Genomic DNA, 15,529 nt, shown 5'->3' with positions numbered 1-15,529 from the left:
TGGGGTTATGCACTGTATGCCGTTTCTCAATGGGGATTGTCTCCAACAATTGTGGAGAATAATCTGGCAGAGACTCTGACTAAACTCCAATGGGAATACAGTATCCAATGTTTCGTATTGCAGAATGTTAGATGTTGCATTGAAGAATTGCATGCTTTCGCATTTTACATTGGCATGGAACCTGAATGTGATTTTCCCAAATGTCATGTATTTTGATATACAAATAATATATAAATACACCTTCACCTAAGAATTAAAGACCAAGTGGAAAAAATAAATACCAATATCTGAAAGGTTACTTGTGATGTTACCATGAGTACCTCAGCAAAGGACTGTACTCACATCTGACAGGTTAGAGAGTTATCACTGGACCTGTACACCGTTCCTCTCGGAATAGTCAGACAAAGGGTCAGACGCATACAGCTGACACTCTCCCCTGTTCCCCTGCTCCCTAGGTAGTCAGGCAATCAGACAGGCAGACCCCATTGGGCCAGGCTGGCCTCAATGACAAGAGGTAACATAGTAAACGTAAATCTGTGACACTCAAATTAGTATGATGTTATGTTTGGTGTGGTTATGTAAGACAGAAGGTTAGTGAAGTCAAAAACAAAACCAGGGAAGTTGATCTGGGAGGATGGATGGACGGGTGTTTCACGTGAATGTCTAGTAACCCAAAGGTTGCGTGTACGAATCACATCGCGGTTAACTTAAGGATTTTAGCTAATTAACAACTTTGCAACAACTTACTACATTTGATCTAATTTGGAACTACTTAGCTCCTAACTCCTCAGCCTAACTTGAACCTCAACCCTAATCTTAACTCCTAGCCTAGCTAACATTAGCAACCTAGCCACCTCATGGGCAACTTTTACTTTTTAGATAATTAAGCAACAACTTACTACATTTGATCTAATTTGCAACTACTTAGCATGTTAGCTAACCCTTCCCCTAACCCTTACCTTAACCCTAACTCCTCAGCCTAATTTGAAACCTAACCTTAATCCTAATCTTGACCCCTAACCCTAACTTTAGCCCTAACCTTAACCCATAGCTCAAGCCTTAACCCTAACACTAACCCCTGACGCTAAACCCAATCCCTAGCCTAGCTAACATTAGGCACCTAGCCACCTAGCTAACGTTAGCCACAACAAATTGGAATATAATGCAAACGTCTAGCAACCCAAATATTGCATGTTCGAATCACATCATGGACAACCCCTAACCCTAACTCCTAGCCCTAGCCCTAACCTTATAATCCTAATCTTAACCCTTAACCCTTAACCGTAACCCTAACCTTAACCCCTGACCCTAACCCTAACCCCAACCCCTACCCTAGCTAATGTTAGCCACCTAGCTAATGTGATAATGTTGAATCAATGTGCAAAACCGACTGGATGTGTAAAAAGTCATCAACATAAAGGAATTAATTTTTCCAATGACAGGGTTAATATTTTTTGTTGATTTCATGTTGAATTCACGTTAGCGGACAATTCAATCAAATGTACATCAAACGAGACACTGAACTGATGGCAGGCAGGCAGGCAGTTAGCAGGCAGGCATGCATGCAGGCAGTCAGGCCAGAAGTTAGGTAGTTAGTAGGTAAGCAGGCAGACAGGCAGGCAGGCGGCTGGACCAAGGTGACTCAGAGTTCAAAGGGCAGAGTTCAGAGTTGACGCTTTCCAAGGTAAACCAACCCCCAAGTGGGCCATATTTATGAGGTGTTATTTTTATGGAGCGGCGGGCAACAACAGGTTTAAGAGGGCCAGTGTAACCTTACTGGGGCCAGGCCTGACCTGGACCTGGGGTGCAATAATATCTCAGGGCCACAATTAGCACGAGGGCCGCACTGAGTCAGCCCTCGCTTTATCAGACCCCCTCGGCCTCCACTGGGCCCCCACTGCTGTCTGGCCCTCCCCTCCCTGACCCCTCCTCCTGCCCCTAGACCTCATGCTCTTCATGCTCCAAGGGCAGGTGAATGCTGGCATGAAGCCAGATGCGACCTCACGGCCAGCCTTGAGTTGTCTCATATAGCAGGAGGACAAAGGAATGGACTAGAGAAGATGGGTTTGGATGAAAAGACTTATAGACTAATTGTATTTGTCTGATCCAGTAGATTCAAAGACAGTTTGTCTTGCAACAAATGCAGTTGGTTGTAACCTAAACGCTGCTCAATTCTACTTATGTTATGTCTGCTCTTGTTGTAATGACACCACCACAGCCCCTGGTTTGCGTGCCCACTGCCCAGGTATGCCAACTTCCTGTTGATGCATGTGGGCATCTCAGATGACAACTGACAGTATCTTTTTAGTTCAGCTTTCATCACCTCGATGGCTGTAATGGTGTTGCAGAGCTGTTGTGGCTTTTTTCACTGCTCTTTCTGACAGATGTTTCTGTCAAGTGTAACCCCCCCCACACACACACACACCATCATCTATAGGTCTATCCAGTCCTATTGAATCACCCTGTCCATCCCCATGCCTGTTTCCATGTCCCCTCCTACCCTCCCCACACGGTCTCTCCCTGCTGCACTGTGTACTGTAGGACCCCGGCCGGCCCCGCCGCCTGCGCAGCGCTGACAGATGCTGCGATGCTGTTAGACAGAGTGAATATGCAGCAGGAGCTCACTGGCTCCAGCCACATATACTGTCACTACCACTTAGCCTCAGCCTCCAAACTAGCAATTAACTCCCAGAGCCCCCATTCCCAATGCTGGCCTCTGTGGCCAACGCAGAGCCTGAGCCCCGGGGCACGGTGACCCCCACTCTCCCCTCCCCGCAGTAACCCTCTACCCCCCACTTCACCACTCCACCCTCCCATCATCTACCCATGTCCCCTTAAGCCCCTCCGTGACACGCACATGCTCAAAGACATTGTGCCTCTGTGTGTGTCAGGCCTCTGAACTTTAGAAAAAGAGGATAAAGTCAATTTGTCTCTATTTGTTCTTCAGAACCGATTGTGGTCTTACAGGGAGTCAGCTCGGTAACAGGGTGAGACATTTGTCTGCTTCAGGACTGATACGGGAGAAACATGCAGGGCCCAGCAGAGAGGTTGACAAACCATGGGTGAGCCATCACTTGGTCAGTATCCGTCTCCAGTACCGCAGATTAATGTATAACAGTTATATTCATAATGGAAATATTTTGGGGGGTCTGTACTTTATTTTACATGACTTCAATGAAGCGTTGCACTTTTCAGGAAAAAAACATCTTCTTACTACTGTGTGTAGAAAGTGTTATACTGGAAGCGTGCCAACTTGAATCAATCAATTTTGCTATCTCTTATGATATTTGTTTGGTCTTTAAATCTTATTAGGTAACAGTAATTTGGCCTGTGCGCCTAACATTAATCCACAGCTTTCTCTGCTTATCAAAATGAAGATATTTTGTTGGCTCATAAATTGATCATAAATGTAACCTGCTCTCACCTTTGGAGATATCACTGCACATCTACAGTACATAATACATTACTAGACCAAGAAGGAAAGGAATTACGTTTATTTTTAAACCCTATATTCCTCTGTGACCATCCGCAATGCAGTTGTGACACACATAGGCTCATGAGACCTGGAAGTGGAGTGTTTGACCTAAAGTCTCATGAGCAATGCGAGCGACTCCCTCATCATAAGAGTCCACAGGGCTTTGGTAGAGTACCCCCACCTCCTCCACCCCCACCCCACCCCCTACAAGGCCCTACTCCTCTCTCTAATGAGAGGTTTGGATGAGAGTCCCTATCACCTTCAGTCTTTGGCCATTAAGTTACAAGCCCCTACGCCACCGCACTCATATCCTGCCTTTTGTTTACCTCTGACTCAGACTGTGTGTGTGTGTGTATCTGTGTGTGTGCGTGTGTGTATACATGTGGGTGTGTATGACCCTGTTAGTGAGTGGAGGTTACTCAAAGGCTGTTGTTCAGGATCTTTCTGGTGAACTGGCATTGGGTACAGGGCTTTTGTGACATCACTCATTAACCAGGTTTATACTCTTATGTTTATGCTCTGTCGTTGGAGAACAAAAGCCCAAATGAGGGACAGGGGAACCACTTGAAAGGGCTGCTATAAACATATCATGATGTTTTTCCCGCTATTAAGCTTCTTTGCTCGTTAGACCAATACATTTTAGGCATAACGTTCTAATTTACCCTTATTAAATGTTCAAGAAAGCTCAGGTTTCGAGGCAAGATTTGAGCCCATTGTTTCTCAATAGATGATGACAAACAAAAAACAACCATTCCGTGAAATAAGGCGGACTCACCAAATGTCCCGTTAGTTGCTTATCAGTGCGTCTCTCTCGCTAATTCAGTCAGCATGCTACAATGACTACACAGAGGAAACTATAAAGACATTTATAAGTGGCAACATTGCAGCGGTATTGCCCAAATGCAAAACATTTCTATAATCCTTCACAAACGTTCCCCGTATGAGCTCTCATCAAAGGGCTCAGGAAGTGATGTCGTGAACTGTGCCTGTGCAGACACACAACGTCCTTGGTTTCACAGGCTTCAAGGGCGTTTCATTCGAGCACAATGGCGTGATGGTCACTCTGTGATGCTAGAGGGAGTGAGACTTCTCTCTGCTTAGCTGTCAATTGCTCCATCGCTCTTTGTTGCCCACAAACTCTGAGGCATAAGGCCAGAGTGAAGGGCACTGGAGAGTAGTGTGTGTATGTGGTGGAATAGGAAAGGACAGATGCTTGTAAAATAAAGGTTTCTGAGGACAAGGTCAAATAGATTCAGATCAGTTTGATGGTGAGGTCATAGTACAACAACAGATGTACAAGGTCAACATTACATGTACAGTACCTTCGGAAAGTATTCAGACCCCTTGACTTTTTTCACATTTTGTTAGGTTAAAGAATTATTTTAAAGCCTCACGGGTGGCGCAGTGGTTAAGGGTGCTGTACTGCAGCGCCAGCTGTGCCACCAGAGACCCTGGGGTCGCGCCGAGGCTCTGAGGTCCGTGGGGCGACGCACAATTGGCATAGCGTCGTCCGGGTTAGGGAGGGCTTGGCCGGTAGGGATATCCTTGTCTCATCGCGCACCAGCGACTCCTGTGGCGGGCCGGGCGCAGTGCGCGCTAACCAATTTTGCCAGGTGCATGGTGTTTCCTCCGACACATTGGTGCGGCTGGCTTCCGGGTTGGATGCGCTCTGTGTTAAAAAGCAGTGCGGCTTGGTTGGGTTGTGTATCGATGACGCATGACTTTCAACCTTCGTCTCTCCCGAGCCCATACGGGAGTTGTAGCGATGAGACAAGATAGTACTAACAATTGGATACCACGGAATTGGGGAGAAAAAAGGGAAGTAAAATTAAAAATTAAAAAAAGACAATTTTTTTAATTAAATTGTTTCCCCCCTCATCAATATACACGCAATACCCCGTAATGACAAAGCAAAAACAGGTATTTAGAAATGTTTGCTAATTTATTAAAAATGTAAAACATTCAATATTACATTTACACAAGTATTCAGACCCTTTACTCAGTATTTTGTTGAATCACCTTTGGCAGCGATTTCTTGTGTAAGACACCACAAGCTTGGCACACCTGTATTTGGGGAGTTTCTCCCATTCTTCTCTGCAGATCCTTTCAAGCTCTGTCAGGTTGGATGGGGAGCATTGCTGCACAGCATTTTCAGGTCTCTCCAGAGACGTTTGATCAAGTTTAAGTTTGGGCTCTGGCTGGGCCTCTCAAGGGCATTCAGAGACTTGTCTCGAAGCCACTGTGTGCTTAGGGTCGTTGTCCTGTTGGAAGGTGAACCTTCGCCCTAAGTCTGAGGTCCTGAGAGCTCTGGAGCAGGTTTTTCTGTAATTTGCTCCGTTCATCTTTGCCTCGATCCTGAATAGCCTCCCAATCCCTGCTGCTGAAAAACATCCCCACAGCATGATGCTGCCCCCACCATGCTCCACCGTAGGGATGGCACGAGGTTTTCACAGACCAGAGAATCTTGCTTCTCATGGTGAGAGAGTGGGCTGTCATGTGCCTTTTACTGAGGAGTGGCTTCCGTCTGGCCACTCTACCATAAAGGCCTGATTGGTGGACTGCTGCAGAGATGGTTGTCCTTCTGGAAGGTTCTCCCATCTCCACAGAAGAGCTCTAGAGCTCTGTCAGAGTGACTATCGAGTTCTTGGCACCTCCATGACCAAGGCCCTTCTCACTCGAATGCTCAGTTTGGCCGGGCGGCCAACTCTAGGAAGAGTCTTTGTCGTTCCAAACTTCTTCCAATTCAGAATTATGGAGGCCACTGTGTTCTTGGGGACCTTCAATGCTGCAGAAATGTTTTGGTACCTTTAATATAACATACAGTATATTGTTCAATTTATGAGATTAAACTCACTTGGAAAAGACTTCCGCATGAGGCCAAGGCAACTTTGTCTTAAATCATCTAACATGAAACACTGCGGCCAGCCGATGAACCACAGATATTCAGTATGATGAGGTGTTTTGCCATAAATGACCTCCTCCACTGAGAATAAGACAATGGAAAACAGATTTTACCCTGCGACCCAAGATATATGTGAGGATCATGAGCTCTCCTCTTGTCACCTCCTGTTCTTCTTCCCACAAATCACCTGTTCCCTCACGCCGCCGAGGAGTGAAAGGTCAGATTCTCACGCTTGTCCGTCATGGCGTCGTCTGAGGAGGTTCAGTGCTGTGGGCTGTGAACCAACAGGAGGAGCAGGGCGAGAAAAAACAACAACCTGCAACTAAAAAGGGAAACAGGAAGTTGCATACAATAGAGGGGACCTTTGATCCATAGCTGGGGGAAGACTTCCCCTCGGGTGCAATGTATTAATGTGAAAGTGACTCTGCCCGGCACACATTTGTTACTTCAAATAATGGGCCTAAAATTAGCACACAATGGCAGGCAGACGGGCGACACTCGCACCCAGCCATGCGCAGGAAGGGAGAGGGAGGTAATTGTATGAAAATGAGTGATTTGCTGGGGCAGAGACTTGTTGGGAGCGCCGGCTGCCTTTCCACGCCACCTCTGAGGGAGTAGCTGGAGACTAGGTCTGGCGCTGGTGGTGTCCCAAGGTCGCACTGCCGTGAACAGAGCCTGTGTTAATCTGCTGCCATGGCTGCTGTGTGTGTGTGTGTGTGTGTGTGTGTGTGTGTGTGTGTGTGTGTGTGTGTGTGTGTGTGTGTGTGTGTGTGTGTGTGTGTGTGTGTGTGTGTGTGTGTGTGTGTGTGTGTGTGTGTGTGTGTGTGTGTGAATAGGGGGTGGGGGCCTGTAGGAACCATTAGTGTTAGATCCATAGGGGGAGTGTGTTTCTGGTTTCAGTACACCCAAGGTCTGGATTTATTAAGCGCCGTTGGTGATTGGATGAGACATAAATGTGCCTGTAGCTCTAGGTGCTAATCCCTAAGAGGGAAAATGACTACCCAAAACACAGCAGGACTTTGAAGGTCTGTGACTATAGTTACTAAACTAACTGAGTAACTAACTGAGTTGTGATGAATGTGGAGTGGATTTCTTTCATGTTTCTGTTATTGCTGTAAGAGGGAATATTTGGTCAAACAAATATCTGAAGGATGAGTATGAGATGAACTAGTTATGTGAAATTGTACAATAGTTTTTTGTGTACAAAGGAATACAAAGGAACATTGTCAAATCAATGTAATCTTGAACTCTCATATTGAGGGCCATGCCTACCCTCAAGAGCCAGTGTTTTAACATACTCTATAACCCCCGCCCCCAAGAGCCAGTGGTTTAACATACTCTATAACCCCAGGGAGGGAGCCAGTGTTTTAACATACTCTATAACCCCCAAGAACCAGTGGACTAACATACTCTTTAACCCCCAAGAGCCAGTGGTTTAACATACTCTATAACCCCCGAGAGCCAGTGGACTAACATACTCTATAACCCCCCCAGAGCCAGTGGTTGTAGGTCAGTGGTTCTGGCTGGTTGACAGACATGCTGCTCTGGAAGCCTTCATGACCACTCGGCTGCTACCCCCGTTTCTTTAAAGAAAACGGACAATTACATCGCTCTGATGGAAAGAGGAATTGGTGTGCAAAGGTTTTACAAGGCCAAATGGAGAAAGGGCGTCTGTTGTGCATTAACTTTTTTGGATTGCAGGGAATCTTTCCCAGGTGCTGAGGTATTCCAGAGACTGTGATGGGAAGGGCCAGGAGGAGAGAGGGGGTGGAGGATGAGGTGGAGGGCTAGGTTTGAAGGGCGGTGGTGGGGTCTCGTCTTCATCTCGGCAGGCCGGGGGAACAGACGAAGGCAAGAGAGAGAGGGAGGGGGTTGGTACGAGTGCAGCGAAAGCCCCCCTGTCGCCACTGCAGTAAAAAGCATGACCCCCACTTGTTCCTACTCGCACTTTTAAGAGAGGCACGAAGAGCAGGGATTACAAGATATAATTTCCAGCGAGCACTGTTCCTGAAAGTGTCTTTACGTGTCCCAAAAAAGAGCCTGCAAGTAGCTTGTTTATGTTAGTCGACTGAGAGCTGTTAAACATTTAAGTCCCGGTAACTGAAGCCAAGGGCTGGCTGTGAGTACAGTACCATGTGAGTTCCAGGCTTCTCTGGCTGAGAACAGCCTCGGGGTAGACAGGCCCCTACTGAGAAAACTTTGCATGACCTCCTGTAATGAGAACAGCAAAGTATTTCGTTCAGGGGGGGAAACCGACAACAGGACTGTTGTAGATCGTAAAATATGTATGCCTGGCCAAAGAGGAAGAAAACATGCAGGTTTGTGTTCTTTTCCCCTTTATCGATTTGTGATCCTTTCTTTTTTTCCCAGGCTGACCCCATCAAAGGGCATTCTGTTTTCAGGAAAATCCAGTTTAGTATCACTGGTATTATTGTTGTTCCTCGAACCGTGACGCTTTCCTTATAGTACCTTTGGCAGGAAAACTAGAGGGTACAGCCTTTAACACAACACTGCAAGGTTACTTGGAACAAAAAGTAGTCAACAAATTATGCACAAACTGCTTACCATTTCTATTTCTAATACATTGAGGTCATTCTTGATGCAAAGCCCTCCAATTAGAGGAAAGTTGTAAACAGAAGTACCTCTTCGCAACAGTGACTTCAATAGCGACATTGTAGCTGCTACAATAACCACAACTGTGAAACAGGGTTACAGGTATTTTCAGCACCAAAGTGGCCATGCCATCCCTCAATTACTCATGGTGCCACATTGACTGTGAGGTGTTCTTCAAATCAACCATCCACACAGCTAACAGCCAAACAGCCTCGCTTTCTCTCTTTATTCAAAGCCATCTGATTCAGTGAGACCAAACTGTCCAGCATGGGGTTAAGGTGGGCTGTGACGGAAACAGAAATATTATTATAGATGCTGTCTGCTCGACCAGTCCCAGCTGGTTCTAGCTATTTAATAAACATGTAAACACTCTAGTTTCCCTCATTAGGTGATTGCAAAAGCTCATGCTGTCCATAAATCAAGGGCCAGGTTATCAAGGCCTGTGATCTTAACTGTACAGGGCGCCCAGCTGTCTACGCCATAGAGACTGGGAACAGCAGGCTACAAAGAATTCAATTCCCTCCGACCTTTTCTCTCATCTTTCACTCAAAGGGTACACACGACTGTCAAAGGTAAACACACAAATAGATAGTGGAACAAAATGAATGGTTTGTTTGGTATATGTGATAGATTCTAGATGATGGCATGTAAAAAAAAGTTATGTTTACTGGGTTCTACGACTTACTAGCATAGATGAATCATGTTAACTTGCTCAACAGGCTGGTCTTACCAGCAGTTTGTCATTTTGGATGTTCTTTTGGGACTATCTGCTTCCTAAAACATATGGAGTGTAAACTCCAGAGGTTCCGTAGTGAGTGAAAGATGAAGATAAGAGACTGCAAACGGCTGTATGTTCCCTGTACCCCTCTGTTATCCCCCTATAAAGGTTAGTACATGCCGAGTTCATGCACACTATCATTCTCCTATTTCCTAATGTAAAACAAACTTGAAAGGTTATGTATTGTACATGCTAAATGCTACTGAAACTTCCTTCTGCTTTTCTCAATAAAACTATCTCTCCTGCTCAATGCTAATTCAGCACAATGAATGAGTGAGTGTCTTTCGCTGTATGTGACATGACTAAATTCATATATATATACAGTATATATAATATATATATACATGTATATATATATTTCCAACATGAATGGATCAGGCCACATATATGACTTGATATTTGAAGAGTTTCTTTCTAAAATACTATACATCCATTTTCAGAAATGTTGGGAAATTTGCTCTTTTTTGTTCAAAGAACTTATGAAAGAGATTGGTGTGTTTTTCCCACATCTAATCATGGCATGCAGTTGTTAAATGACAGATGTATTCGTTTGAAACCTACCACTAGATGGTTTCATTTCAGTGGGAAAAACAATCACATTTGGTTGCAAAACAAGATATATCTGCCTCCCTCTCAGAGAAAAAGAAGCACTGCAAGGTTTCACATAGTCAAATTCGACAAATAATTACATTTTTATTAAATAACTGGACAAATGATTCACATTTGTGACATCAATATAAAAATCTATATTTAAAAAAAAATCTATACAGTTATATGATATCTGGGGTCTGGCCAAAAGAAGTGCAATATATAGGGAATAGGGTGTAATTTGGGACAAGGTCTATCTCTAACTAAACAGTAGAGCCCTTAAACTCAACTCTGGACCTCGAAGCCAGTTCCACTGCTTTTTTTCATTGTTCCCCTCTAATTAGGGACTGATTTGGACCTGACACACCAGGTGGGTGAAATCTACTTTCAGGTAGAACATAAAACCAACAGGCTCCGGACCTCGTAGGGTAAGAGTTGAATACCCCTGCACTATAGAATGAAGCTGGATTTATGATGGGTTTAATTTATATGTTAAATATACAGCATATATAACATCACATTCCAGCTAAGAAATTGACATAGCGTTTTGCAACTGATTTTAATACACTTCTAAAAGCTATGAATTCTAAATCTGAGAACAGCAATATTTTATATGCACATAAAGGTACCCATAAGCAATCATTTATGATGCAAAAAACCCAAATGTGAAAAATTGGTGTATATACCGTTTTGTAAATAAACTCTTAATTTGTAGAAAGCATTCTCAATGCTGTCAGGCACAAGTTTATTATAATGTACAAGAAAATCTTATCCCAAGAGGGAATACAGTATGTATATAGTATATTTAGGGAATATAGAATATATATACTATATTTAGGGAATATAGTCTACTTGATCTGCATTCTACATGCTGTCCATAATTATGAGTTAAAAAACTGTGATACAAAAAGTAGCATTTTGTGAAAGAACATATTATGAAGTCACAGAACTCAATGCAGCGCATTGGGATCGACTAGTACTAATATTAAACAAACCACACATGTTGAAATATCATTACGCTTTCATTTAGTTCCATTTCTAATTTATTCCTGTTTTCAAGCATGTTTTCTCCTCACGCAAAACACCAGAACTACAAAAAGGAACTGGACTGGATTCTCCTCATGTAGTTTGGCAGAAGAAGCCGGAACATTCCTCTCCTTAACTGGTGCTGCTATGTCATGCTGTCTTTCAGGCCTTGAGTATTGTGTGTTGCCTTCAGGGACGGGCTACAGATACTGCCTCAGAGAGATCTCGAAGCAACACCCCTGTCATAAAAATCCTGTGAAGTATGATTTTATGGAAAACACATGGTTGTTTGAGCTGAAAATCTTTATGGATGCACTATTCTTCATCCCACTCCTCCATACATACCCACATACCTTTTCATGCAACATCTAGATAAAATAGTAGGAGATGGAGAGTCTATACATATGTTATGATGATTGGTATGTATAATTTGCAGTTCTCTCTTTATCATGTCATCATGTCTTTGTGATGCGAGTACAGACTCTGCATTTGCAGTTCAACATTGCTAAAATCAAATAAATCATGTGTGCTTGACCTGCTGTGGAAAACTGTGCGCTCCGGCATTTATGACCAGAGACCTTGCGTTTAACATGAGTCAATTGTGTATGAGATCTGGGATGAAAGACAGTCATATCTTGTGGCCTTGCTACTTCTTGAACCACACTCATTGTGGCAATATGGACACATTTCTCAGGGCTTGAATTATGTAAGTGTCATTGTTGTATTGTTTAGTTGATGGCCGAGCACAGGCGCAACTGAAATGAAGAGTTAGGATTCTAATTTAGGCCTCTCATTACTCACAAGGCCCTGGAGAGATTCTGGTCGAAACAAAGCCGCTGGGTTTTGAACCTGTGCCATACACGCTGGACTGAGAAGGGCTGATTGCACACTGTCAAAGTTTGGTGAAAAACTATCAATTCAATGCATTTAAAAAAAAATGTTCTGTTGCAAATACTAGTATTCACATTTAGCAAATACTGTATTTAACCTGAGTATAAAATTTGAACTATTGATGTGTATCAACTGTAAACTGTCAAATGCATGACAGATAGGCGTTATGTTTCAGATGGAGAATGGTTAGTGGGTGGTGGGGACAGAGAGACAGGCTGGTCAGAACAGCATTGAGGTGAGTATAACTGTTATTGACAAGCTGAGTGGGCCATGGCCACTCTTCACCTCTAATCAGTCAAGTCTTTAATCATGTCCGTGATGGGGGAGGAGCTCAACTCAACTTATTCTCCACTATTGAATTACCTCAGAATCTGATCCCACCATATGGGGCATGCTAGTTTGTGGCCACATACGACAAACACAGTCATATACACACCAAAGGAGGTTGGTGGCACCTTAATTGGGGAGGAAGGGCTGGAGACGAATTAGTGGAATGGTATCAAACACATGGTTTCCATGTGGTTTGATGTCATTCAATTTGCTCCCTTCCAAGCATTATTATGATCTGTCCTCCACTCAGCAGCCTGCACTGATACACACGTGCATATGCACACACACACACACACACACACACACACACACACACACACACACACACACACACACACACACACACACACACACACACACACACACACACACACACACACACACACACACACACACACACACACACACACACACACACACACACATTTACTGTTTTTCAGCGAGGAAATGGGTTAAATATTATCTCACACTGGGGAAGTATGTAATGTGTCTAATTTGGGCCCTGCTGGAGTGAGGAAGCGGAGAATATCTTGGCAACATTTTTAACCTATTCAGGCAGGACGATGTCATGATTAGAAGAGGAAATTAGGATCCATCCTAAACCTAAACACCCTGAGGCAGTCGAGCCTCTTCCCTGGCAGGCAGATGGCTGGAGGGAGGTGGAGAGAGAGAGAGAGAGAGAGAGAGAGAGAGAGAGAGAGAGAGAGAGAGAGAGAGAGAGAGAGAGAGAGAGAGAGAGAGAGAGAGAGAGAGAGAGAGAGAGAGAGAGAGAGAGAGAGAGAGAGAGAGAGAGAGAGGGAGATATTTCTGACCCGCGGAGCTGAGATCAAAGCACAGCGCCACTCGGCTGACACGGAGGGGCACACTTCAGGGGGATGTGTGTGAGTGTGTGTGTGTCAGCCAAACTCCAGGAATCCCCACCATCCTCCTCCTACATCAGCCAGCCCCCATGTCAAACATAACGTTCCATTAGAGATATGTGGTCCCATCTCATCCCTCTCTCCCACGCCCACCACACCACACACTCCCCTGCTCACACATCACCCCTCCTCCCTTCCTCCCTCCATCTCCCCACCACACACCCACTTCCCTTTCAACTCTGAACCCCTGTCCGCTAAATAAACCAGGCTGCGATGCTCCATCCGCTTCCTTACCTTCCCTCCGATGAGAGAGAGTGAGAGGGGTGATGAGGTGAAGGAGACAGAGAGCAGAGAGAGGAGGGGAGAATCGTGCCGCTCCGCTCCACACACATGCTGATGCTTACTCATGGGACTCCCTCCACTGTACACAGAGAAACAGAGCACGAGGCACTTTTACATCCACATACACACATGTAGCTCCATCTCTCCTTGCCAAAACCCCAGGGCTTCCAAATGTTCCAAATGAGAGGGTGTGAGGATGAAGGGGTGATGTATGGTTCCAGTTTGGTGCGATTTGGGAGAGGTCACTGTCTACCCTGCCTGGGACATGACTTGTAATGACTCCTCATGCCTCCCATTGTAATTACCGGGGCTCTTCTTCACTCTGGAGAGGCTCCAAGACAGGCACAAGATCCTCAGCCAGCAGACAGCACAGCCTGGCCCTGGGAGTGCCTGAGAGCCCATAGTGCATATGATTGTTTCTCTAGCCTAGCATCACTTCACTGGGTGTTTTCCCAGTCCCATGTGCATGATGGATGATTTTATTATTATTCCTTCTTACCAGACCCTCCAACAAGCCACAGCATTGGGAGATAGTCAGGCTGCATGGCAGGAAAGTCCCTGTCTGTTTTCTGCATCATTAGCTTTTGTCTCAGAGAGGAGAGGGTGCACACCATTTACCTCTGAGGTCATGTCCCCAATGTGAACTTTGAATCGGTGGCAGTAGAGTCAGGTTATTCACCAGACAGCATAATAAGCTACTGTACTCACAGGCGGCGTACAGCTAGTTAAAAGACTATTGTTGTTACGCAAAGTGACATCTGCTAGTTTAACCCAGACTCATATCTCAAGGCAATTCTCACAAAATGGTCAGGTTATAACAGGTGAATAATTACTTTGGGTTTATTTGGGTTATCACTGTAGAACAAGCAATTAATGACAATATAACATTAACATTTGTGAGGAATTTACATTACATTTTTTATTATACCTTTCCAAATTAAAGGGCATGCTACTGGATACATCTCTTAGCTTGACTGCGATGCACTAGAACTGCATGTTAAGCATTTCATTAAATGCAATTTGGGTTTACAAGTTAAGGTTACGGCCACATGTCTCACAATACACCACACAAATCACTTTGTTTCCATGTCTTCCCTTTGCCCCTCTACAGTGTGTTCAAACAAGCCTTGCCTGAGGCCAGCAGGACAGTGAGGGAATCACTTCAAAAGGTTTAAAGGCTCACATTTCCTCCCCTCACGACACATAACTCACCCTGCCATGTCACCTTCACAGCGCGGAATATGTTCTCGCCCCAAACTAAAACAAACATCACATAATTCTCCATCAACATCGTCTCCAACAGACAGAACATGGAGGCCAGGAATTAGGGGAAGACAGTTGAATCCCTTTGCAGCCAATCAAATCTCTCTAGGGGTGGAGTGAACTCAGGTGTTAGATATTTCAATTAGAAAATGATTTACGCTGCGAAACACTAAGTTCACTGACTTCTTCTGTAAATAACAATGATATTTTGACAGGAGTAATGATTTAGCACTTTAAAACCTGTTAAGCCTACCCCCTACTTTTTCGAACATTCTGTTAAAAATCACGCAACATTTCAGCGTCCTGCTACTCATGCCAGGAATATAGTATATGCATATGATTAGTATGTGTGGATAGAAAACACTCTGACATTTCTAAAACTGGTTAAATCACGGCTGTGACTATAACAGAGCCTGTGTTTCATCGAAAAGCGCAAGAAAAACTGATCACCGAAAACTGGG

General features: G+C 44.5%; 1 protein-coding gene across 1 annotated transcript in view; it reads left to right on the top strand.

Annotated features, from left to right (window-relative positions):
- Positions 1-15,529, top strand: part of LOC127930558 (transcriptional regulatory protein AlgP-like) — a 37,829-nt gene that overhangs the window by 13,016 nt on the left and 9,284 nt on the right. The window contains exons 3-4 of the mRNA XM_052520072.1: positions 456-514; positions 2,542-2,751. Of these exons, the coding sequence (XP_052376032.1) occupies positions 456-514; positions 2,542-2,751 (269 nt within the window). The remainder of the gene's footprint in view (positions 1-455; positions 515-2,541; positions 2,752-15,529) is intronic.

Source organism: Oncorhynchus keta, chromosome 6 (assembly GCF_023373465.1).
Source record: "Oncorhynchus keta strain PuntledgeMale-10-30-2019 chromosome 6, Oket_V2, whole genome shotgun sequence".
NCBI classification, from domain to species: domain Eukaryota; kingdom Metazoa; phylum Chordata; class Actinopteri; order Salmoniformes; family Salmonidae; genus Oncorhynchus; species Oncorhynchus keta.
Note: the sequence above shows the minus strand (reverse complement) of the source record. Positions and strands in the feature narration are given on the sequence as shown.